The sequence below is a fragment of the Narcine bancroftii genome, chromosome 1, assembly GCF_036971445.1.
Source record: "Narcine bancroftii isolate sNarBan1 chromosome 1, sNarBan1.hap1, whole genome shotgun sequence".
NCBI lineage: Eukaryota > Metazoa > Chordata > Chondrichthyes > Torpediniformes > Narcinidae > Narcine > Narcine bancroftii.
This window is the reverse complement of record NC_091469.1, coordinates 129,097,336-129,122,213: the sequence shown is the minus strand read 5'-3', so window position 1 is coordinate 129,122,213 and position 24,878 is coordinate 129,097,336. Positions and strand designations below refer to the sequence as shown.

At 41.6% G+C, this 24,878-nt stretch overlaps 1 protein-coding gene across 6 annotated transcripts in view; it reads left to right on the top strand.

The window, feature by feature from the left end:
- Nucleotides 1-24,878, top strand: part of erbin (erbb2 interacting protein) — a 313,125-nt gene that overhangs the window by 165,555 nt on the left and 122,692 nt on the right. For all 6 annotated transcript variants that reach the window (XM_069939183.1, XM_069939193.1, XM_069939201.1 and 3 more), the window contains one exon: nt 19,505-19,561. In XM_069939183.1, coding sequence (XP_069795284.1) covers nt 19,505-19,561 — 57 coding nt within the window. The remainder of the gene's footprint in view (nt 1-19,504; nt 19,562-24,878) is intronic.

Here is a 24,878-nt window from a genome sequence, read left to right as displayed (position 1 = left end):
TCAATCCTGTCAGGGTGGTGAAACAAGTTGAGTATGACATCATCGGGGCTGATTCACTCCTGACCTCTAGTGCTGTCTGTGTGCATTTGGACCTTCTTTGTGATTTTGCAGCTTTCCCATGGGAGCTCCAGTTTCCTCCCATGTCCCAAAGATGCATGAGCAAAGGGGTTGATTGGGCATTATAAATTGCCTCAGTATGCCAGTGAGAGGCAGAATTTTGGAGGAGTTAAAGAGTATGTGGGGAGAAAGGTGGGGGAAACAAAGGGAATGTGGTGTTAGTGTAAATGCATGGTTGATGGTTGGCACAGACTTGGTGGGCTGAAGGGCTTCTTTCCGTGCTGCATCTCTCTGTGTCCCTAACCAGCTATTCTCCTGCTCCCTGCTCTGGCATTCCTTGTCTCTGCCAATAACAAGTATTGCATCTGTCCCTTTAATAATTGTATTGCTTATCTGGTCCCTGAGGCATTTGGAACATGCTCTCTAAAATCAATTACACTTAACAACCAAAAATTTATTATGCATTTTCTTGTCTTGTTTGACATTCCTAATATATTGCCTCACACTTTCTGGATTGAATTCTTTTTGCTCATCATTTTCTCCAATCAAACCAGTCCACAAATATCATATGGTGGTCTTCAATTCTCTTCCTCACTCTTAGTAACACTATCAGGTTTGGGATCCAGAATAACCTACCTCTGATACAATGCAAATCAATGACATACACCATACACAGCAGGTAAAATGGGCTCAGTTGAAACCTGCTGTATGTAGTTGATAATGATGCAATATAAATAATGTTGCAGTCATAATTCTGAGTGTCGTTCATAAGGTTTAGACTGGAGACCACTTATAGACACAGCTGTGGTAGTTACTTCCTATAATAAATGTCCTAAAAATAGATGAATTTCAGAAGTTGTAGTTCAGGATATATTTGCTTATTTGGGCTTGGATCACCACAAATGGCAGATGCCACCTGTTGCAAAGGACACCTATATTAACTTTCCAATACCTGTTCACCTTTTTATTGCTTTGTAAGACTTGGAAGCAGAATTAGGCCATTCACCCCATCAAGTCTGCTGTGCCATTCAAATTGTAGCACCACTCTCTGAGTAAAGAAGTTCCCCACTCTCAAGAAGTTCCCCCTCATGTTACTCCTAAACCTTTGCTCATCAACTCTCAACCCATGACCTCTTGTATCCAAGTCTCCTACTCTCAATGGGAAAAGCCTTTCCACATCAACTCTATCTATCCCTCTCATTATCTTAAACACCTCTGTTCTAAAAGGGCATCTTTTATCTTGAGGCTGTGCTCTCTTGTCCTAGACTCTCCCACAACTGCACCCAATTGACCTACTCTCCACAATCTTCTCTACATCCATCCATTGCAATATATGATATGTTTCGAAGAGTTTCCATTCTAAATTCAAGCAAATACAGATGCAAAGTCATTAATAGCTCCCTGTATGCTAATTCTCTCATCCCTTGGGGTAATTCTTTTGAATTGGTTTGGACCCTCTCCAATCCATCTTTCCCAGGGGGCCCAAAACTGCTCACAATCTTCCATATATGGTCTAACCAATTCTTTGTAGAGCCTCAGCACTACATCTTTACATTTATATTCGATTCATCTCAATGAACGCTAACATTGCATTTTGTCTTCCTTGCTACTGATTCAACCTACCAGTTAACCTTTGGAGATTTTTTTCTTTGACATACAGTGTGGTAATGGGGCCTTTTGGCCCATGAGCTCGAGCTGCCCAATTGCACCCAAATGACCTATTCTACTGGTATGTTTTGAATGGTGGGGAGGAAACCCATGCAGGCACGGGGAGAGCATACAAATTCTGCAGGCACGGGGAGAACATACAAATTCTGCAGGCACGGGGAGAACATACCAGTTCTGCAGGCACGGGGAGAACATACCAGTTCTGCAGGCACGGGGAGAACATACAAGTTCTGCAGGCACGGGGAGAACATACCAGTTCTGCAGGCATGGGGAGAACATACCAGTTCTGCAGGCACGGGGAGAACATACCAGTTCTGCAGGCACGGGGAGAACATACAAGTTCTGCAGGCACGGGGAGAACATACAAGTTCTGCAGGCACGGGGAGAACATACAAGTTCTGCAGGCAGGGGGAGAACATACCAGTTCTGCAGGCAGGGGGAGAACATACCAGTTCTGCAGGCACGGGGAGAACATACCAGTTCTGCAGGCACGGGGAGAACATACCAGTTCTGCAGGCACGGGGAGAACATACCAGTTCTGCAGGCACGGGGAGAACATACCAGTTCTGCAGGCACGGGGAGAACATACCAGTTCTGCAGGCACGGGGAGAACATACCAGTTCTGCAGGCACGGGGAGAACATACCAGTTCTGCAGGCACGGGGAGAACATACCAGTTCTGCAGGCACGGGGAGAACATACCAGTTCTGCAGGCACGGGGAGAACATACCAGTTCTGCAGGCACGGGGAGAACATACCAGTTCTGCAGGCACGGGGAGAACATACCAGTTCTGCAGGCACGGGGAGAACATACCAGTTCTGCAGGCACGGGGAGAACATACCAGTTCTGCAGGCACGGGGAGAACATACCAGTTCTGCAGGCACGGGGAGAACATACCAGTTCTGCAGGCACGGGGAGAACATACCAGTTCTGCAGGCACGGGGAGAACATACCAGTTCTGCAGGCACGGGGAGAACATACCAGTTCTGCAGGCACGGGGAGAACATACCAGTTCTGCAGGCATGGGGAGAACATACAAGTTCTGCAGGCACGGGGAGAACATACAAGTTCTGCAGGCACGGGGAGAACATACCAGTTCTGCAGGCACGGGGAGAACATACCAGTTCTGCAGGCACGGGGAGAACATACCAGTTCCTGACTGACAGCACCAGATTTTGTACCCCAGTCACTGGTGCAAACAGCTACATTAACCATGCTGCTCTTCCTTCACTAGGATTCCTAAGTCCTTTTGGGCCTGTGCTTTCTGAATTCTCTCCTCATTTCATTTGTCCAAAACTCTGCTGCATATATCTGTTCAGTTTTCTGTAACATCACCTACGGCTCCTAGAACGCTTCCACCAGCGTTGTCTCTGCTCCATCCTCAACATTCATTGGAGCGCTTTCATCCCTAACGTCGAAGTACTCGAGATGGCAGAGGTCGACAGCATCGAGTCCACGCTGCTGAAGATCCAGCTGCGCTGGGTGGGTCACGTGTCCAGAATGGAGGACCATCACCTTCCCAAGATTGTGTTATATGGCGAGCTCTCCACTGGCCACCGTGACAGAGGTGCACCAAAGAAAAGGTACAAGGACTGCCTAAAGAAATCTCTTGGTGCCTGCCACATTGACCACCGCCAGAGGGCTGATATCGCCTCAAACCGTGCATCTTGGCGCCTCACAGTTTGGCGGGCAGCAACCTCCTTTGAAGAAGACCGCAGAACCCACCTCACTGACAAAAGGCAAAGGAGGAAAAACCCAACCCCAACCAACCAATTTTCCCCTGCAACCGTGTCTGCCTGTCCCGCATCGGACTTGTCAGCCACAAACGAGCCTGCAGCTGACGTGGACTTTTTACCCCCTCCATAAATCTTCGTTCACGAAGCCAAGCCAAAGAAAAACACCACTTAATTCTGAAATACTCCTGACCCAAGTTGATAGCAAAGGGAAAGACCACTCTATTGACTGGCACCTCTTTAGGGCAAAAAGTTCAGATAGGACAGAATGTGTTAGGTGTGTCCAAGAAGGAATCTTGACATATAATATGGACCAGCCAACTAGACGAGAGACCATACTTGATCTAGTACGTGATAATGAACTTAGTCAGGTGGGGGAGCATAGCAATGGATGAGGACTGGAGTGGACAAATTGATAGTGTTTAATTGGGGAAGGGCTAATTATGATGGGATTTGGGAATAAATTGGGGAAAGATGTTCTCGGGGAAATGCACAGCAGAAAAGTGGAGGATGTTTAAGGGTCCTGGATATGTTTGTCCCACTGAAAAAGGAAAAGATGGTTGGAACCATGGTTGACAAGAGGCAGGAAATGTTCATAATGTTCATGAAGTGAAAGTCAGAAGGGCTCAGGAGAATTGTATGGTAAACGGGAAGGAACTTTTTAAAAAAAAAAGGACTTGGGAGAGATAGAAGGGAGCATGAGAAGATCTTAGCATGCAGGATTAATGAAAGCTCTTACAGCATTCTACACATGTGTGAAGACAGAAGGCTGACTAGAGTGAGAGTAGAATCGATTAGGAATAAAGGGTGAACATGTGCCTGAAGGCAAAGGAAATAGGAAGGACCTAAATGAATACTTTGCTAGTGAGAGGGACTTTGGTGAATGTGAGGTTGGTGTAGAAAAGGCTAATTGCTGGAGCTTGTCAAAGTAAAGAGGGAGGAAATGCTGGATCTCAAAAAAAAATCTAAGTCCCTGATACCAGGTAACTACAGGAACAGAGGGGCTTTGACAATAATCTTTGCATCTTGCCTGGCCACAAGAGGGGAACCAAAGGATTGGAGTATGGCAAATGTAGTTCCCTTGTTTCCTTAAGATGAGAGGGAGAATCCTGAGAATTCTGGACTGTTGAGTCTTGCGTCTGTGGTTTGCAAACCATTGGAAAGGATTCCTGGGGTCAGGATTTGTGCATAGTTAGAGATCTAGTCTTTTTGGGGATAGTCAGGATTACTTTGTGTTTGGTAGGTGGAAAGTTGTTGTAGGTCACAACAGGATGTAGACAGGAAATAGAATTGGGTGGAGATGTGACAGATAAGAGTTCAATTCAGATAAGTATGAATTGATGAAATTTGGAAGGTCAAACTTAAAGGCTGAGTTTGTGGTTAATGATGGAATTCTTAACAGAATTGTGAGAATAGAGGAATATTGGAGTCCAAATCCATAGATCCCACAAGGTTGCTGCACAAGTTGATAGGATGGTTAAGAAGGTGTATGCTGTGCTTGCCTTCATTCCTTGGGGGATTAAATTCAAGAGTCATGAAGTAGTGTTGCAGCTCTGTAAAACTCTGGTTAGACCCCACTTGGACTATTGCGCTCAATTTTGGTCAGTTCATTTCAGGAACAATGTAGATGCTTGAGAGAGTGCAGAGGAAATTTGCCAGGATGTTGCCTGGATTGAAAAAGGTGCCTTATGAAACAAGGTTGACTGAGACTTCTCTCATTGGAGCAATGAAGGATAAGAGGTGACTTAGTAAGATTGTGGGACTTCATTAGGATGGATAGCCAACACTTTTTTTCACAGGGCGGCAACAACAAATACCAGAGGATATCCAATAAGGTGATTTGCAGAAATTTTGGGGGAAATTACAAAGGCTTTTTTTTAAAGACAGAGGATGGGCTAGAAGACATTGAAGGGGTGATAGTTGGTACTGTTTCATCTTGTATTTGTATTTGTGAATTCTTGGGAAACACATGGATGAATGAAAAAGTTATTTACTTTAAAGTTGATGTAAACGGTACCATGAGGCATGCCATGAGGCTTAAAGCCTCCATTACAGCTCACACATACTGTGTGTCAGCCCCTGCTGGCAGCCAAATCTAATCAATCATAACTGTAATCAAGGCCTTGCTAGTGGCAATGCAAACATGATCACTATCATTACATCTCCCTTTCTTAAAAGAACAGTAGCTAACTTTTAACTAACATGTTTTCTTTGTATAGCTCTGCAATTTTAACTTTAACACCAAGAACTTACATTTTCATTATTATCAACATTGTTAACATTTTTGGAGGAGACATGTGATGGAGTAGTGGCCGGTAGGAGAATACCAGCCTTCTCCAGAAAAGAAGAAATAAAGTGAAGAAAATACAAAGTTCAAGAAACACAAAACATAACAAATAAAAGATAAAGTTGTAGAGAAAAGAAAGAAAATGGCACCCAAGAAGGAAAATGTAAAAACAACAGGAAGAAAAGACGCCGGAAGAGAAAGGAGAAGGACTTGCCTGCATGAAGAAACAGGGAGCCGTCGTGGAGAAAAGAGCCCACTCCCACCGCAGAGTCGCGACCTCCCGACTGCTGGACTGCAAAAATGACTCTCTGAGCCAAACAAAAGTGCGCAGTGCGCTCACTAAGGAAAAAGAGAACACTGACGGGAGGGGGGCCCAGCTGAGGAGCGAGGAAACACAACGAGACCAGTTGAGGGATGCCCAACACCAGGGCTCTCAGCTGGAAGAAGAGGAAAGTGACAGGAAAGGGAGTGATAGGAAAGAAGAACAGCAACAGGAGGCCCAACCGATGACTAGTCCAGAAGAAAAGGACCAACAGCAAGAAGCCAAGCAAGAAAAAGCCCAGCAAAGTGAGGCAAGCAACTGAACAGGAAAGGCAGAAGAGACACAGATACAAGGGAGAGAAGTAGAAGACACAAACACAGGTGCAGACACAGAAGAAGAGGAAGAAGAAGACCAAGATCTGCACAGAGAAATAGAAGGTAAAATAGATGGACAGAATATAGATTAAAAAAAAATTTCAAGAACCAATCAGAGCATTAAAAGAATGGTTGACATTAGAATTTAGTGAAATGAAAAGAAAAATGAAAAATACAAAAGATGAAGTGAATAGATTAGAGCTGGTCATGACAGAAATAGGGAAAGAGTAGAAAATGTTGAAGAACGAGAAATGGCTGTAGAAATGGAAGTGAATGACTTAAGAAGAAAATTGGAAGAAAGTAACAAAAAAATTAGAGTCACAAGAGTTGTTAGCTCAGAAGATGGATATAATGGAAAACTATAGTAGGCGAAACAACATAAAGATAGTGGGCCTAAAGGAGGGTGAAAAAGGCACAAATATGAAAGAATTTATAAAAGAATGGATCCCAAAGGTCCAGGGAATGACAGAAATACAGGAAAGAATGGAAATAGAAAGGGCACACAGAACATTAGCCCCAAAACCACAGTCAACAAAAACCAAGATCCGTTTTAGTAAAATTTCTGAGATATACGACAAGAGAAAATATACTGAGAGCGGCTATGTCGATGTAAAATTAGAGAAGACAAAAAAACCATTGGATTACAAGGGGCAAAAATATTTTTGAATCACCATTTAAATGGCAAACACAATAATGCTTGAAGAAGAGCAAAATCGATCCTATGGAAAAAAGGTTATAAATTTATGTTAAGATATCCAGCAGTGCATAAAATATTTAGCCCAGGGGAGGCAAAGCAGACTGTTCTCGGATTCGGAGAAAGCACGAGAATTTGCAGAATGCCTGCAAAACAGAAAGATGAAGAGATGTAACAAGAACGACGATAAAATACATATAAAGATGTAAAAATAATGTATAAGTAAGAACTAAAGAAGGGAAAGAAAAGGGAAGAAAGAAAGTAAGGGGGGATAAAAGATTGTTATATGTGAAGATAAAAGTCCTTTCTGGAGGGGGTTGGGTGGGAGAGAATAACTTTCACTGCGAAATCAGTTGACGCTTTACGAGCGGGTTCGCAATCCAAATGGAAAGGGGAGTTGTGGTTGCCCGGCAAGGGACAAGGGGCAACTCAGAGTGGGGAGGACATTTGGGGATAAGGGAATTTTAGATGTGGGAGTTGTTGAAGTATTTTATGTTTTAATAAAAACAAGCTAAAAGAATTGTATTGGCATCAAGGAAAAAGACAAACAAATTTTATATACTCCAATGGAGATTAATGAGAACTTTAAGGAATTTTGTGAACAATTATACCAAACTGAGAACGAGGGGAAAGATGATAAAATAGAAGAGTTTTTTGCTAAAATTGTACTGCAGAAATTGCCAAAAGAAGAGCAAAACAAGTTGATAAAACCATTTGAAATAGGGGAAGTACAGGATATATTAAAAAAGCTGCCGAGCAATAAAATGCCTGGAGAGGATGGATTCCCAATAGAATTCTATAAAACATTTAAAGAGTTATTAATTCCTCCTCTCCTGGAAGTAATGAACCAGATAGAAGAAACACAAAACTTGCCAGATTCATATAAGACAGCAATAATTACATTAATACCAAAGACAGGGAAGGATCCACTAACACCAGCATCATATAGACCAATATCTCTACTTAATTCAGATTATAAGATAATAGTAAAATTATTAGCAAACAGATTGGCCAACTGTGTACCAAAAATAGTAAAACAAGATCAAACTCGATTTATCAAGAAAAGATGAACAGTGGATAATGTCTGTACATTTATTAATTTAATTCATGCAGTTCAAGGAAATAAGATGCCAACAGTGGCTGTAGCTTTAGATGCAGAAAAAGCCTTTGACAGGGTAGAATGGAATTATTTATTCAAAGTATTACAGAGGTTCAATCTACCAGAGAAATATATTGATTAGATTAAAGCATTATATAATGGACCATTGGCGAAGGTAACAGTAAATGGATATGTATCGAATCAATTTAAATTAACTAAGTCAACTAGGCAGGGATGTCCACTATCTCTCTCACTGTTCGCTTTAGCAATAGAACCATTGGGAGAACTGATAAGAACAGAAAATAAAATAAAAGGGATAAAAATAAAGGAGAAGGAGTATAAAATCAGTTTATTTGCGGATGACATCATAGTATACTTAACAAAACCAGAAGTACTGAAGGAATTTGGAGAAAGATCAACGCAAATAAAAGTGAAGCGATGCCAATGAGTAATGCGGATTATACAGAATTTAAAAAAGAATCACCATTTAAATGGCAAACACAAGCAATCCGATGCCTAGGCATTAGATTAGATAATAATTTAAGCCACCTGTACAAATTAAATTATCAGCTACAAATAAAGAAATTGCAGGAAGACTTAGAACATTGGAAAGAATTACCACTAATGCTGATAGGAAGGGTAAATTGCATTAAAACGAAAGTCTTCCCAAGGATACAATACTTATTTCAATTATTACCAATTCCCTTAACAGAGAAATTATTTAATGAAGTAAAGAGAATAATAAGGATATTTTTATGGAAAGTGGGGAAACTGAGGATAGCGTTAGATAAAGTAACAGAGAGGTACAACCAAGGTGGTTTGCAGTTATGAAACTTTAAAAATTATTATAGAGCAGCACAATTAAGGTATTTATCATATTTTTATCAGACAAGGGAAAATCCAGATTAGACTAAGATAGAGTTAGATAAAATAGGGGAGAAGGTACCGGAACATATACTTTATAAGAGGGATCAAAAGCTGATGCGATATAAAAGCTCACCAGTATTGCATCATTTACTCAATATATGGAAGAAGATTCACTTAGAAAGGTAAAAAACGAATTACCAACTACTAAAATTATTATTGACGCAAAATCAGCTAATCCCTTTTACAATAGATAACCTTTCCTTTAGAGAATGGGAGAGAAAAGAAATTAAAAGAATAGAAAATTGTTTTTTGGGAAATAATTTATTAACATTTGAACAAATTAAGTACAAATATGGAATAACTCATGGTATAATGTTTGCATACCATCAACTGAAAGCCTACTTAAAGGATAAATTGAGAAACAGAATGAGATTACCAGAAGGAAGCAGCTTTGAATATGTGATTACAGAAACAATGATAATAAAAAGATTTATAACGAACATGTACATCAAGCTGCAAGAGAAGGAAAATGAAGAAATAAGCTATAAACCCAAACAAAAGTAGGAAATATATTTAAACATAAAGATAAAAAATGAAACATGGGAAAAGTTATGTTCTAGATATGAAGAATATAATAAACACAAGGTTATGCTAGCATGCTGGAACATCAGAACCATGCTAGACAAGGCCGACAGACCTGAACGGCGGTCTGCCCTCATCGCACATGAACTCCTCAGACTTGACATCGACATAGCCGCTCTCAGTGAAGTCTGCCTTGCAGATGTAGGCAGCCTCCAAGAACGCGGCGCGGGCTACACACTCTACTGGTCTGGCAAGCCAATGGATGAACGACGCCTATCTGGTGTAGGCTTCATGGTCAAGAACTCCATTGCCTCCAAACTTGAAAACCTCCCGACAGGCCACTCAGACCGGATCATGTCCATGCGACTCCCCCTTCAAAACAAGCGTCGCATCACCCTCAGTGTCTATGCTCCAGCCCTCCAGGCGGAACCAGCAGAAAAGGACAAGTTCTACACTGACCTGCACAACCTCATTCAACGCACCCCTACAGCCGACAAGGTCGTCATCCTTGGCGACTTCAACGCTCGTGTCGGCAAAGACTCAGAAACCTGGCCAGGAATCCTGGGCAAGCATGGTGTCGGCAAGTGCAACGACAATGGACGCCTACTGATGGAGCTCTGCGCAGAACAGCGGCTTGTCATTACAAACACCCTTTTTCAGCAGAGCGACAGCCTGATGACTACCTGGATGCATCCCCGATCCAAACACTGGCACCTACGTCCTGGAGCGAGAAAGAGACAAACGAGATGTGCTCCACACCAGGGTCATGCCCAGCGCGGAATGCCACACTGACCACCGGCTGGTTCGCTGCAAGCTCAACCTTCACTTCAAGCCAAAGCCCAGGAACAGTAAAGCCCCCAGAAAGAGGTTCAATGTTGGAAACCTGCAGTCAGACGAAATGAGAGGAAACTTCCAGGCAAACCTCAAACAAAGCTCGAGGATGCAATCCGCCTCACGAACTCGTCCCCTGAAACCCTCTGGGATCAGCTGAAGACTACCATACTGCAAACCACTGAAGAGGTACTGGGCTTCTCCTCCAGGAAAAACAAGGACTGGTTCGATGAAAACAACCAGGAAATCCAGGAGCTGCTGGCAAAGAAGCGAGCTGCCCACCAGGCTCACCTTACAAAGCCATCCTGGCCAGAGAAGAAACAAGCCTTCCGTCGCGCATGCAGCCATCTTCAGCGCAAACTCCGGGAGATCCAAAATGAGTGGTGGACTAGCCTCGCCAAACGAACCCAGCTCAGCGCGGACATTGGTGACTTCAGGGGTTTTTACGAGGCTCTAAAGGCTGTGTACGGCCCCTCACCCCAAGTCCAAAGCCCGCTGCGCAGTTCAGACGGCAAAGTCCTCCTCAGCGACAAGATCTCCATTCTCAACCGATGGTCAGAACACTTCCAATTTCTTTTCAGTGCCAACCGCTCAGTCCAAGATTCCGTCCTGCTCCCTCAACAGCCCCTAAGGCTAGAGCTGGATGAGGTCCTCAACCGGGAAGAGACATATAAGGCAATTAAACAACTGAAAAGTGGCAAAGCAGCAGGTATGGATGGAATCCCCCCCCCCGCCCCCCCCCCCCAGAGGTCTGGAAGGCTGGCGGCAAAACTCTGCATGCCAAACTGCATGAGTTTTTCAAGCTTTGCTGGGACCAAGGTAAACTGCCTCAGGACCTTCGTGATGCCATCATCATCACCCTGTACAAAAACAAAGGCGAGGAATCAGACTGCTCAAACTACAGGGGAATCACGCTGCTCTCCATTGCAGGCAAAATCTTCGCTCGGATTCTCCTAAATAGAATAATACCTAGTGTCGCCGAGAATGTTCTCCCAGAATCACAGTGCGGCTTTCGCGCAAACAGAGGAACTACTGACATGGTCTTTGCCCTCAGACAGCTCCAAGAAAAGTGCAGAGAGCAAAACAAAGGACTCTACATCACCTTTGTTGACCTCACCAAAGCCTTCGATACTGTGAGCAGGAAAGGGCTTTGGCAAATACTAGAGCGCCTCGGATGCCCCCCAAAGTTCCTCAACATGGTTATCCAACTGCAGGAAAACCAACAAGGTCGGGTCAGATACAGCAATGAGCTCTCTGAACCCTTCTCCATTAGCAATGGCGTGAAGCAAGGCTGCGTTCTCGCACCAACCCTCTTTTCAATCTTCTTCAGCATGATGCTGAAACAAGCCATGAAAGACCTCAACAATGAAGACGCTGTTTATATCCGGTACCGCACGGATGGCAGTATCTTCGATCTGAGGCGCCTGCAAGCTCATACCAAGATACAAGAGCAACTTGTCCGTGAAGTACTCTTTGCAGACGATGCCGCTTTAGTTGCCCATTCAGAGCCAGCTCTTCAGCGCTTGACGTCCTGTTTTGCGGAAACTGCCAAAATGTTTGGCCTGGAAGTCAGCCTGAAGAAAACTGAGGTCCTCCATCAGCCAGCTCCCCACCATGACTACCAGTCCCACCCCACATCTTCATCGGGCACACAAAATCAAAACGGTCAACCAGTTTACCTATCTCGGCTGCACCATTTCATCGGATGCAAGGATCGACAACGAGATAGAAAACAGACTCGCCAAGGCAAATAGTGGCTTTGGAAGACTACACAGAGTCTGGAAAAACAATCAACTGAAAAACCTCACAAAGATAAGCGTATACAGAGCCATTCTCATACCCACACTCCTGTTCGGCTCCGAATCATGGGTCCTCTACCGGCATCACCTACGGCTCCTAGAACGCTTCCACCAGCGCTGTCTCCGCTCCATCCTCAACATTCATTGGAGCGACTTCATCACCAACATCGAAGTACTCGAGATGGCAGAGGCTGACAGCATCGAATCCACGCTGTTGAAGATCCAACTGCACTGGGTAGGTCACGTCTCCAGAATGGACGATCATCGCCTTCCCAAGATCGTGTTATATGGCAAGCTCTCCACTGGCCATCGTGTCAGAGGTGCACCAAAGAAGAGGTACAAGGACTGCCTAAAGAAATCTCTTGGTGCCTGCCACATTGACCTCCGCCAGTGGGCTGATCTCTCCTCAAACCGTGCATCTTGGCGCCTCACAGTTCGGCGGGCAGCAACCTCCTTTGAAGAAGACCGCAGAGCCCACCTCACTGACAAAAGACAAAGGAGGAAAAACCCAACACCCAACCCCAACCAACAAATTTTCCCTTGCAACCGCTGCAACCGTGTCTGCCTGTCCCGCATCAGACTTGTCAGCCACAAATGAACCTGCAGCTGACGTGGACATTTACCCCTCCATAAATCTTCGTCCGCGAAGCCAAGCCAAAGAGAAGATGTATGACACAGTATAATTGGTTACACGGGTTATATATCACACCCCAAAAGTATAAAAATCGGATCCAACATTATCAGATAGATGTTTTCGCTGAAAGAAGGAAATGGGAACAACAGTACATGCAATTTGGGCACGTGAGAAAGTGGAAAAGTTTTCGGAAGATCTAAATCAGGTATTAAATAAAATCACAAAAAGCAATATACCAAAAAATCCAGAGAGATCTTTCTTCTAAGTAATATAAGAAGTAAAGAATTAGGCCTCGAACTGGATGAAGCGCAAAAAAAGATTTATTATGATAGCCTTAGCGGTAGCAAAAAAACGTATAATCTCAACTTTGAAAATGGAAGAGAGCCTGAGAATACAGCAATGGTACATGGAAATGAATAAATGTATCCCATTGTAAAAAAATAACATATAATTTAAAAAATAAAGTCACATTATTATAACAAATTTGGGAACTGTACATGGAACATAACAGAGAGGGCTTGCCTCGAACCTCCACCCCCTAAAATGATAAGAAGACAAAATGACTTGACCCAGTGTGTAAAAGTAGATGACACAATTTTCTTGTTTATTTTTATTGTGTTATGACATTGTTTAATGGTTTTATTGTATTGTATATGTTGAACGTTTAATGGATTTGGATGGGGGTGGGAAGGGGGGTGGGAGGGAAGGTGGGGGGGGGGTGGAGGAGAGAAAATGCCACTGTGTATATTTGTATGTATTTTGATTGATATGGTTCACAGTGTGAAAAATAAAAAAAATTTTAAAAAACCTTGTTAACATTTATAAAACTTGTTTTGTGTGTTCACATTTACATACACTAAAACTTGGAGCATATAAGATGGTACTATTTCATTCTATAACAGGAGTCTTTAAATTTGCTCGATGAGTCTCTTGGGAGGATTCATGTGTCTTGATGATCTCCTGATTAATTGTCCTTGAATCTGAGTTGATGCCTCAGACGAGGTCTTCTCAGATGTGCATTCAAGTTGTTCAACATTATCCATCTTTCCCTCTATTATGGCTGGTCCCATTTGAAGATCTCAATGATTTATTTGCAGAACAGCACCTTCATCTGTCTGAATGGTGTATGATCTAGGTTGGACTTCACTAAGGACAGTTTGCTTCTGAGTCTATAAGTTTGTGTTGTCTTTTAGCCTTACTTGGTCACCAGTGTAGAGTTCTGGTCAGTTTTTTTTTGTTCCTCTGTCAAAGTGATACTTCGTTTTTCTTTCTGTTGTTCTTTGAACTTCCTCACTTTCTCCCCCTCATTTGTTTTTAGGAGGTTCTCCTGAATGGGTAGGTTTGATCTTAGCCTACGTCCCATAAGGAGTTGTGCTGGGGACATACCACGCTTGAGTGGCGTTATGTGGTGTACTAGCATGCTCCGGTAGAAGTCTGTTCCACTGTCTTTTTCCTTGTCCATCAATCGTTTCACTGTCTGTACTGAATTTTCCACAAGACCATTGGACTGTGAAAAATGAGGACATAACATGGTGTGTACAAAGTCCCACTCTTTGGCAAACTGTTGGAACTTTAAATTTCAAAACTGGGGTCCATGTCTTGAGTATATGGCTTTCATACCTGTTATAACAGCATCTGCAGTGGTGGTGTTCAGTTTACACACCTCTGGAATCCGGGAGTAATAGTCTGCGACTACAAGATAGTCCTTCCCTTGACATTCAAATAGATCAGTGCCTACCTTCTGGTAAGGTCTGTATGGTGCTGCGTGTGGCTTTAGTGGTTCTGCAGGATTGCTTGCTTGATATTTCTGGTATATTGTACAGTTTGACACTTCATTTGTTATATCATTGTTGATTCTTGGCCAGTACATCACCTCTCATGCTCTTTTCTTACATTTTTCGATTCCGAGATGTCCTCCATGGATTATTTTTAGCATCTCTTTTCTTACACTCTTTGGGATAAGGATTTTACTTCCTTTGTAGATGATGCCTTCAACCACTGATAGTTCTGTCCTGCAGTTCCAGTATTCCGAAACATCAGGTGAGCAGTCCTCCTTCATGTTGGGCCATCCATCCAAGATGTTTTTTCTCAGTTGTCTCAGTGTTTCATCTTTGTTTGTCTCTGACTTTATGAGCTCCATTTTTGCATCTGATATGGGCAGTGCACTTGTGATCATGTCCACAAAGGCATTCATGTCTTCATCCATTTTGGAGTTTGTGGGCTCTCTCATGTCAACAACTTTAGACAACATGTCTGCTGTGTGCATTAGCTTACCCAGAGTGTACGCCACATTCAGTGTGTATAGGATGGCAGCCTAATCATCATTCTTTGTGTTCTCAGTGGACATTCATTTAATGGCTTTTGGAACAATGCAATCAAGGGCTTGTGGTCAGTCTCTACACTGATTGCTTGTCCTTACACAAACTGATGAAATCTTTAACAGGTGTATATGATGCTGAGCAGCTCCTTTTCAATTTGAGTGGATCACGTCTCTGCGTCTGTCATTGAGCTTGATGGATATGCATTGGGTTCCCAGTCATAATATTTTTGCAGAAGAACTGCTCTGAGCCCATTATGTGATGCATCTGATGATATCTTGATGGGTCTCGCTTGGTCGTAAAACCTCAGAACTGGTTCCTCTGTGAGCAGTTTCTTTAGTTCCCTCCGTGACTTTTCATGCTCATGACTCCACTCCCATTGAATGTTTTCTGTTCGTCTTCTCAATGGAGCTAATTTTTCTGAGAGGCTGGATATGAATTTAGCCCTATAGTTGACCATTCCATTAAACCTCTGTACTTCCTTTTTTGCCTTGTGGCCTTGGCATGTTCCCAATAGCGAACACTTTCTGGGATCTGATCTGATGCCCTCACTGCCAATAATATCGCCTGTTAATGTTAGTTCTGTTACTCTGAGCTGGCATTTCTCTCTATTCAGCTTCAGGTTTGCTTTCCTTGTTGCTTAAGACCCTTTCCTTAGTCTCTCATCATGCTCAATTTTCGTGGTTCCCCATACTATGATGTCATCTATTGAGGTATCAACCTTGTCCAGGGGCTCATAGACCATATGGATAGTTTTGTGATACACTTCAGGAGCTGAAGCAATTCTGAATGGTAGTAACCTTAGGAATGTTTGGAATTCTCTAACCAGGGAAGTGGTTGAGGCTGCCTCATTAAATATATTTAAAATTCGGTTAGATATAAGATACTAAGATAGGTGGAATAGTGGATAATGAAGAAGGTTTTCAAGGATTGCAGAGGGATTTGGGCTGCTTAGAAAAGTGGGCTGAAAAATGGCAGATGGAATTTAATGCTGATAAGTGTGAGGTGCTTCATTTTGGTAAGAAGAATCAGAACAGGACATATGTGGTAAATGGGAGAGCATTGAGGAATACAGAAGAGCAGAAAGATTTAGGAGTAACGGTACATCGTTCCCTGAAGGTAGAAACTCACGTGAATAGGGTGGTGAAGAAGGCTTTTAGTATGCTGGCCTTTATCAATCATTGCATGGAATATAGGAGTTGGGAAGTGATGTTGAGATTGTATAAGACGTTGGTGCGGCCTAATTTGGAGTTCTGTGTGCAGTTCTGGTCGCCTAATTATAGGAAGGATATAAACAAAGTGGAGAGAGTGCAGAGAAGGTTTACCAGAATGTTACCTGGGTTTAAGCATCTAGAGTATAGGGAGAGATTGGACAGATTAGGTCTTTATTCTTTGGAGCATAGAAGGTTGAGAGGGGATTTGATAGAAGTATTTAAGATTATGAAAGGGATAGACAGAGTGGATGTGGATAGACTATTTCCGTTAAGAGGAGGAAAGATTAAAACAAGAGGACATGAGTTAAGAATTAAGGGGCAGAGGTTTAGAGGTAACATGAGGGGGAACTTCTTTACTCAGAGAGTGGTAGCTGTGTGGAATGAGCTTCCGGGAGAAATAGTGGCGGTGGAGTCAATTGTATTATTTAAGAAAAGGTTGGACAGGTATATGGATGAGAAGAAGATGGAGGGTTATGGGCATTGTGCAGGGAGGTGGGACTAGAAGGGCCTAATGACCTGTTTCCGTGCTGTAATTGTTATGTTATGTTATAAATTTTTACATGATAGAGGAATTAGGGGATATGGGGAGAAGGCAGGTAGGTGGAGTTAGGTCATAAATTATTGAATGGCGGAGCAGGCTCGATGGGCCATTTTTGGCCTACTCCTGCTCCTACTTCCTATGTTCCTATGTTCCTAATCTGTATCTGCCAAATGGACTATTGAATGTGCACAGTCTTGAACTTGCTTCATCCAATTTTAACTGCGAAAATCCTGATGATGCATCTAACTTGCTGAAAAACTTTGCATTTGCAAATTGTGACAGGATTTCTTCACGCGTTGGAAGCTTAAAGTGTTTTCTCTTTATTGCTCAGTTTAGATCTCTTGGATCCAGGCAAATTCTAAGCTTTCCATTCTTTTTGTCCACAACAACGAGTGAACTCACCCACTCCATTGGCTCATCTATCTTCTGAATCATGTTCAGACTTAACATCCTGTCCTCCTCTGCTTTTAGTTGCTTTTGAAGCACAAATTGAACTTTTCTGCATGGTTGTATTATCGGTGGCACACGTTTATCCACTCTGATCGTGTGTTCTCCTGGAAGGCAGCCTAGACCCTGAAATAGGTCATTGTACTCTTTCATGAGTACATCATAGACTGTCTCCCCTTCGCTTTCCACAACAAGGAATCTTTTTTACCAGGTTCAGTTTCTCACAGGATGTTAAACCTAGTATGGCCTGTACGTCCTTTGGTACCACGATGAATGTTAGCATATGCTCTCTGTCGTTGTGTTTCACTTTGTCCATGCATTCTCCTTGCACTGGTCTATCAGTACCTGAATATCCTGTTACCTTCACCTGTTGTATGCATCTTTGGTCTGGATCTAATCTTCTTAAAATCACTCTCTGATATTACATTAATTTGTGTTCCAGTATCCAATGTAACTGAAAGGTATATGCCATTCACTTGTAATCTCAACATCTAGTCTCTGTTTTCTTTCTTGTTTTCACTCACAACATCCGCACAGAATTCCTCTATCTCCCTTTCACCTACTGCATGAACCTTGCTTTGTTGCACTTGGTTCCTACAGCAACGGGCATAATGGTTACTTTTGCTGCACATATGGAATGTTTTACCATAAGCTGGGCCCTTTTTGGTAGGTGTTGTCTACCACATCGACGACATGGCTTTATATTGTCCCTTTCATTTTTGTTCGCTGGCCACGCCTCTCTTTCAACCTTTGGTGTGCTTTTTATTAAACGGTTTATGTCTGTTCTTGCTCACTGCATCCATGTTGCAGCTAGTTTCACTCTACAGCTCTTTTGTCTCCAGTTTTACAGTTTCTGCAACCCTACAGAGTGCTCTGGCTTTTTCCAGGTCTAGATTTGGACTATTATCTGGAATACCATACACATGTCTGTCTTTTATCAGCAAGTCGGTCAATCCATCAAATTCACACATTTTGCTTCATTTTCTCAATTTAGTCATATATTGATCAATATTTTCTCTGTTTTCTGTATACATGTGAAAAATCTGTGCCTCTCAAAAGTCACGTTACGTTTAGGTATGCAGTATGCCTCAAACTGTTCCATTATTTTTTCCAGTTTCATTTTGTCTCCTTCAGCAAACGTGAAGTTATTTTACACCTCCAGGGCTTCATCTCCCATGACATGTAATAAAACTGATGCTTTCACTTTTCCATGTCATGTAATAAAACTGATGCTTTCACTTTATCACTTTCTTTGTCAGCTCCGACTGTCACTAAATACCGTCCAAAATGCTGTTTAAATCTGTTCCAATTTTCAGGCACATTACCTGTCAGCTGAAGTTTCGCTGGTGGATGTAATCCTTCTATTTTTCACTGTGATAGCTTCTCTTCACTGACCAGTTGCTGTTTTTAGATTTTCCTTTTAAATATTTCCTGTTAATTTCCTTCATCTCATTTCTGACACAATTTCATCTTGTATTCAAACGTGTGAGTTCTTAGGCAACACGTGGATGAAGGAAAAGGTTCTTTACTTTAAAGTTGATGTAAACAGCACCATGAGGCTGCAAGATCTCACATACTGTGTGTCAGCCCCCCCTGCTGGCAGCCAAGTCGAATCAAACAGTAACTATAATCAAGGCCTTGCTGGTGGCCATGCAAACATGATCACTATATTACAGGTTCGATGGGGACAGGATTTGTGAGCATTTAGAGATCCAGTCTTCTTGGGGATAGTCAGGATGACTTTGTGTTGTGTAAAGACTCTTTAGTAGACACATAGGTGTAAAAAGAATTGGGGGGTTGGTTGGTTATTGGTGTGAGTTAAGGAAGGATTTGATGGGGTGGAGTAAGTTTACATAACTTGGCACAACATTGTGGATTGAAGGGCCCGTACTATGATAAGTTCTGTGCTCAATGTTTTATCTGGAGATTTTAACCTTTCTCTACTCTCATTAACTTACACAGTTTTCATTTTTTTTTCTCCGTGTGTTTTTCATGTTCAAGATTCTACATTAGTAAATATTAATAATTGCCATAATTTGTTCAGTGTCTTGTGTAGTTTAAACTAGAAGGTTTAATTATTTACCATTTTCTTTTCAGATTAACTAAACTCCAGATCTTGGAACTGCGGGAAAATCAGCTGAAGATGTTGCCAAAGTAAGAATAATTCTGTCTTTAATCATAAGAGCAGCTTCATAATAACTGTGAATTGTTTTCTCTGTGTTAGGCTGGTCTTGGTAGCTTTATTAACAAATGATTATTTACTTAATAAAGCAGCCCAGTTTCAATGGACTAATTTTAAAGAACTGAAGTCTAAATGATCATGACAGAAATTGGACAGCTGACATTTTTTAAAAGGGAAAGATTGCTGCTGTAGTGGAAGTTACAATTTGGTTTGTGGGGAAGACTGATTCAATTTGGCATTGGATAATTGGCAAGGCTCTGAATAGATTAAGTGATTAAAATGTTTATATATATTAAATCTTTGTACAGAATCTTTTACTGTCACTGAAATCAGGAAACCCAGTCAGGTGGTAATTTATGTAGTTCTGAATGCTAGAAAAATAATGTGTAATTATTGAACTGTGATTTGCCCTTGATGGTTCTGTAAATCTACTTATGTAGTACTAAATAGTTTAGTCATATTTTTAACCACTTTCTATTGCATTTTTAAATCAGTTTTGTTAGCAAAGCACGAATATTTCTATATTTCAATAATGCTTTTTGTGGTGTTATGAGCAGCATAAGGTTTCACACAGCAAGTGCAATTTGCATTTTAAATGAAGTGTTGGAAATTTGTGTGAAAATTGATGACTTTTCCATTCCTTGAATAAGATGCAATCATCACTCCCTCCTATGTGATGTGCAACTTGGCTTTTGCGGGGTACATCTTGTTGTATTCTACTCCAGTTGCTGAAGGCACCATTGAAGTTCTCATCATTTTTCTCATGTGCCACAACAGGTTTTCCTTGATTTTTCATCCTCTGTTCAGAGGTGAGCATTCTTTGTGACTAGACTGCACACGGCACAGCTCAAGGTGTTTTGTGTTTCACTCCATGGGGTTTGCATGGGTGTTCTCTTGCCTAATAAGCCTGAAGCCTGGGGTTCACGTCTCATTCCAATTCTAGACTCGTAATTAAGGTTGCCAGTCTAATGCAATAATATGTCAAGGAAAGATTGGACATTTGCTTTCCAAATATCAAGCTGCAACCTTTTTAAGGTAGATTTTAAAGATTCTGTGTTTGTTTTGAAAAGACTGAGAATTCTTCTGCTTAACCCAGCAAAAACAAATATTCATCATGTTAATTTCCTATTCTTGTTCTAAATTTACCAGGAAAATTGGCCACTCCTTGATTTTGCCTAATCATAGACTATTATTATTTGAAACCTGTTGGAATGCTGTTTCATAGTACTGAAACCTGGTTTCAAACCTGCTATTAGGCATTGATTGGGGAGTTTGCGCGCTCTCCCTGTGGGTGTATAGGTTTCCTTGATGACCCCCCCACCCAGAGTCCTCTCACATCTGTAAGATTTGTGGGTTAATTGGGCACCATAAATTGCTCCAAATGTGTACATACGTAATTGAGTCTGGGGAGTTGATGTGAGTGGGTAAAATTTGTAGTTATATAATAGGTGCTTGATACTGCAGTTGGTGCAGACCAACTATTGTTCATTCATGATGAAAAAACCCACGGGCACAATCTGCTGCGGATTGTTAATGAAGTTCACTCACAAATCCCATAGTCTCTGGGTATTTATTGCTGTCAGGTGTTATTTTTGGTGGATTCCAGTCCCTCTAATAGCCATAATATCAATCAATCACATTGAAGAATTCTTAGCAAGCCACATGAAGTTAACTGACTTTTGAGGAATTTTACTCTGTGGAAGAACATAAAAGAGCACAACCTCTGAAGAACAACAGGATAATGATCAAATTTTGAATATATAGATGTCCTAGGATCCTTATCAGTTTCACTCTAAGGATTCAAGATCATGTTATAAAGTGGGTTTAATGTCACATGAAATTTGCATTTGTCTGCTCAGACCAATTCGCTATCAGAATTTGCCGGGTGCCTCTTATAGTCAGAGAAAGAGAAGAAAAAAGAGTGTCTCCCCACCCCCCCCTCCCCCCCAAGATTTATTGTTTGTAGATTCGCCTCCATCATTCTCACAGATGCTCAGCCTTCAGTCCAAACTATCAGCAGTCCGAGCTCCAGATTCGAACCTCCGATGCAATCAGGAAGCCTTCAGCACTCTGGTCCTGATACTTGGTATCCCTTCAGCCAGTCTCCCAACAGTCCACAGCCTGGTGTGAGTCCTTTGACAGCGGTCCGTGTGGGTTTTTTTTTGTGATAGGGAATGCTAACATTGTTAACATCATTGTAACCTTAAAACGTGGACCAATACTCAATCAAGGAAGTTTTCTTTTTGCCTGCCCGCAAGCTATAGTTTGCTCATGTGTAAAGTAGCTGATAGACAAAAATACAATAAATACGAGGTTACGTATGATACATTATAACTGGATACACAGGCTATACATTACACCTTAAAAGTTAAATAAATGGGACCCAACAGTATCTGATAGATGTTTTCGATGTAAAAAAGAAATGGGAACAACAATTCATGCAATCTGGACATGTGAGAAAGTAAAAAAATTTTGGGAAGATCTAAATCAGATATTAAATAAAATAACAGAAAACAATATACCAAAGAATCCAGAGATCTTCCTCCTAAGTAACATAAAAAACAAAGAATTTGGAATTGATTTGGAGGATGCACAAAAAAGATTTGTTAAGATAGCTCTAGCCGTAGCAAAAAAATGTATTATGTCAACCTGGAAATTGGAAGATAATTTGAAAATACAACAATGGTATATAGAAATGAATAAATGTATTCCATTAGAAAAAATAACATATAGTTTAAGAAATAATATTGAAATATTCAAACAAATATTTAATGTAAGGGAGCCTTACATTAAATACAATAGCGAAAACCTACCGGGGACAATCATTACCTAAGTTAACGGAAGGAAAAGGAAGTGAAAAGAATGGACTCAGTAGAATTTCTGGTGTATTTTTATTGAATGACAACATTGTCTGACTGGTTTAATGTATCCTAGATTGTATACCTTAAATAGACGGGAGGTAGGGAGGGTGGGATGGGAGGAGGGAGGGGGCGGGGAGAAAATGGCACTGTATATGTGTGAAAAGGAAAAAGTGTGTACCATGGTTAATGTGATTTATAGTGTGAAAATAAAAAACTTTAAAAAAAAGTAGCTGATAGACAATCAGCTAAAATTACTTTGTGACTGAAATTTATAACACCAAAACTGTACATGTTTACAGACTATTATAAAAGTTTGAATTTATGAACAATCCTGCTTATTAAATATTTGTTTCATTCAGTTGTTAATGGATATACCTTTGATCAATGTTTCAACTTGGAATTGCAGAAACATGCTCTTTTACAAGTTGTTCTTTTCCTGTTAATAAACCCCGCGCCCTGTTGTTACTGTTTTAAGCTTTTGGATGATTTGGCTTTTATTTCTAAATCAGATTTGTGCATGGATTGCAGAAAAAATGTCAAGGATCTTGGCCAAATCTTCTGTTGACCTCATTTTTGTTAACTTTAACAATGTGTTCATCATCATCACATATATCATGTCCTTGCATTGCATCCTCTCTGAACTCTCAGTGAAGCTTGGTTGCTTGTTGAACAAAGGCCAACACTATTGACTTAAGCGCACTCTGGAGACCACACAAACAGCCTTCTTACATGCTGATCACATTCTTTCAACATTTGATAAGTAGCCATGGAAATATGAATCAGATGAGGAATGTTTTAAGTGCTCTCTTAAAGAAATATGATCAGCATCTTCAGTTTGGTATATTTCAAAGGACAGCCAAGGGCAGAAAATGAGCCAAAGCATGAAACACCTGGAGAATGAACACTTCAGCACTGATGCTGATCCAAATTTAAGGCCAGCATTGCACCATTTACATTGCCCCTGATGCATCAGGAGCAGGTATTTGGGGCTCCAGCATTGTGACATCTGACACTTGCCTGAGGGTAATTAGAATTTCATGTTGCTACCTCAGGATGTGAGTTGTGAGAACAGGACTGGACTCTACTGCTTTGGAAAAGTATTCAGAGTCAGACTTCTCAAGTGACGTGAAGGCTATGAAAGCCATGCCCTCAATTCCACCTGATGATGAAACACCACTGTTTTAAAGTGAGGTGTTTTGGACAAGCTGTTGAGATGTGGCTGGAGATGCTCAGAATCTGAAATAGAAGCTGAAGGCTCAGTATTGAGTAAGTTAGGAAGAATCTGTGTGGGAGAAACTGATTTCATATTTTTGGGTCAGTAAACTTTTCATCAGAATTCAGTCCATTAACTCCACTTCCAGGTATGATCCAGCACCAGGATTTCTGCCTCTCCTTTGTTCATTGTTATTTCTGTGAGCCTTGTTTGTGGTAAAGCATTTACCAAAAAAAATTGCTTTCACTGCTTGAACACTGATACAAACTCGTCAACCTGAAACATTCTCTCTCCACAGAGGCCTTCTTGACCTGCTGACAATCGCCTGCATTTTCTGATCATTTTTAATTTGAACTAAATTCATAATTATCTCCAATGATCTGGCCGACACCAACTTCAGTAGCAGAAAATACCAGAGTTTCACTGGGTTTAGAAAAAAAAATTCTGCAAACCATGTTTTTAACTTAATGACCTTTTTTCCCAGCTATGTCTCCTTGTGTGATACTGTCCCACTGGTGGAAATGTGTGAAAGTGGCCGCAGTTGCCAGCAGTCCCTCAGAAAGCAGCCCTGTGTAACTAAATTAGATAGGGTCTGAGGGCTGCTGATCTTAGCAGGAAGGCAAAAATAAGATTTCACTCTCTTGAATTGAATTTTTTTTTTAAAAATCAGCAACTTTTATCCTGTGGACTTGTCTCTCATCACCCCTACTGGAAAGTGGTGGATTTTGGGTCAGAACTCTGAAGGCCAGCTAAAGCTTGCTATTGATTTGGTTACTTCTAGAAGAAGCATTGGTGGAAATACTTTCTTTCCCTAAGTCAGAGTCTCCAAAGTAGTCCATGTTGACCCCTGAAGGTTGATAAATGGCGGCGGGTGGGGGGGGAGAGGAAAGGAAGGGGATTGAACTTTTGAGGTTGAAATCAGGGGCATCTCTACAGAGATAGCGTCTATGGCAGGGGTGGCCAACTTCTTGTGAGAGCTGGCCTTGGTGTATTTTGCTTCAACCTCTTAATAAATAGAGTGAAGGACTGATGAAGAGGAGAAGAAGGTACATGTCCAATGCCACCACCACCGCATCCCCCTTCCCCCCACCTTGCCCAGCGTCACCACCACCTCAAGGGTTCCATGCCTTGGGGTCTGTGAGGGATCAAGGATTCCATGCCTTGGGGTCTGTGAGGGATCAAGAATTCCATGAAAGGGTCGATAGTCTAAGTGGA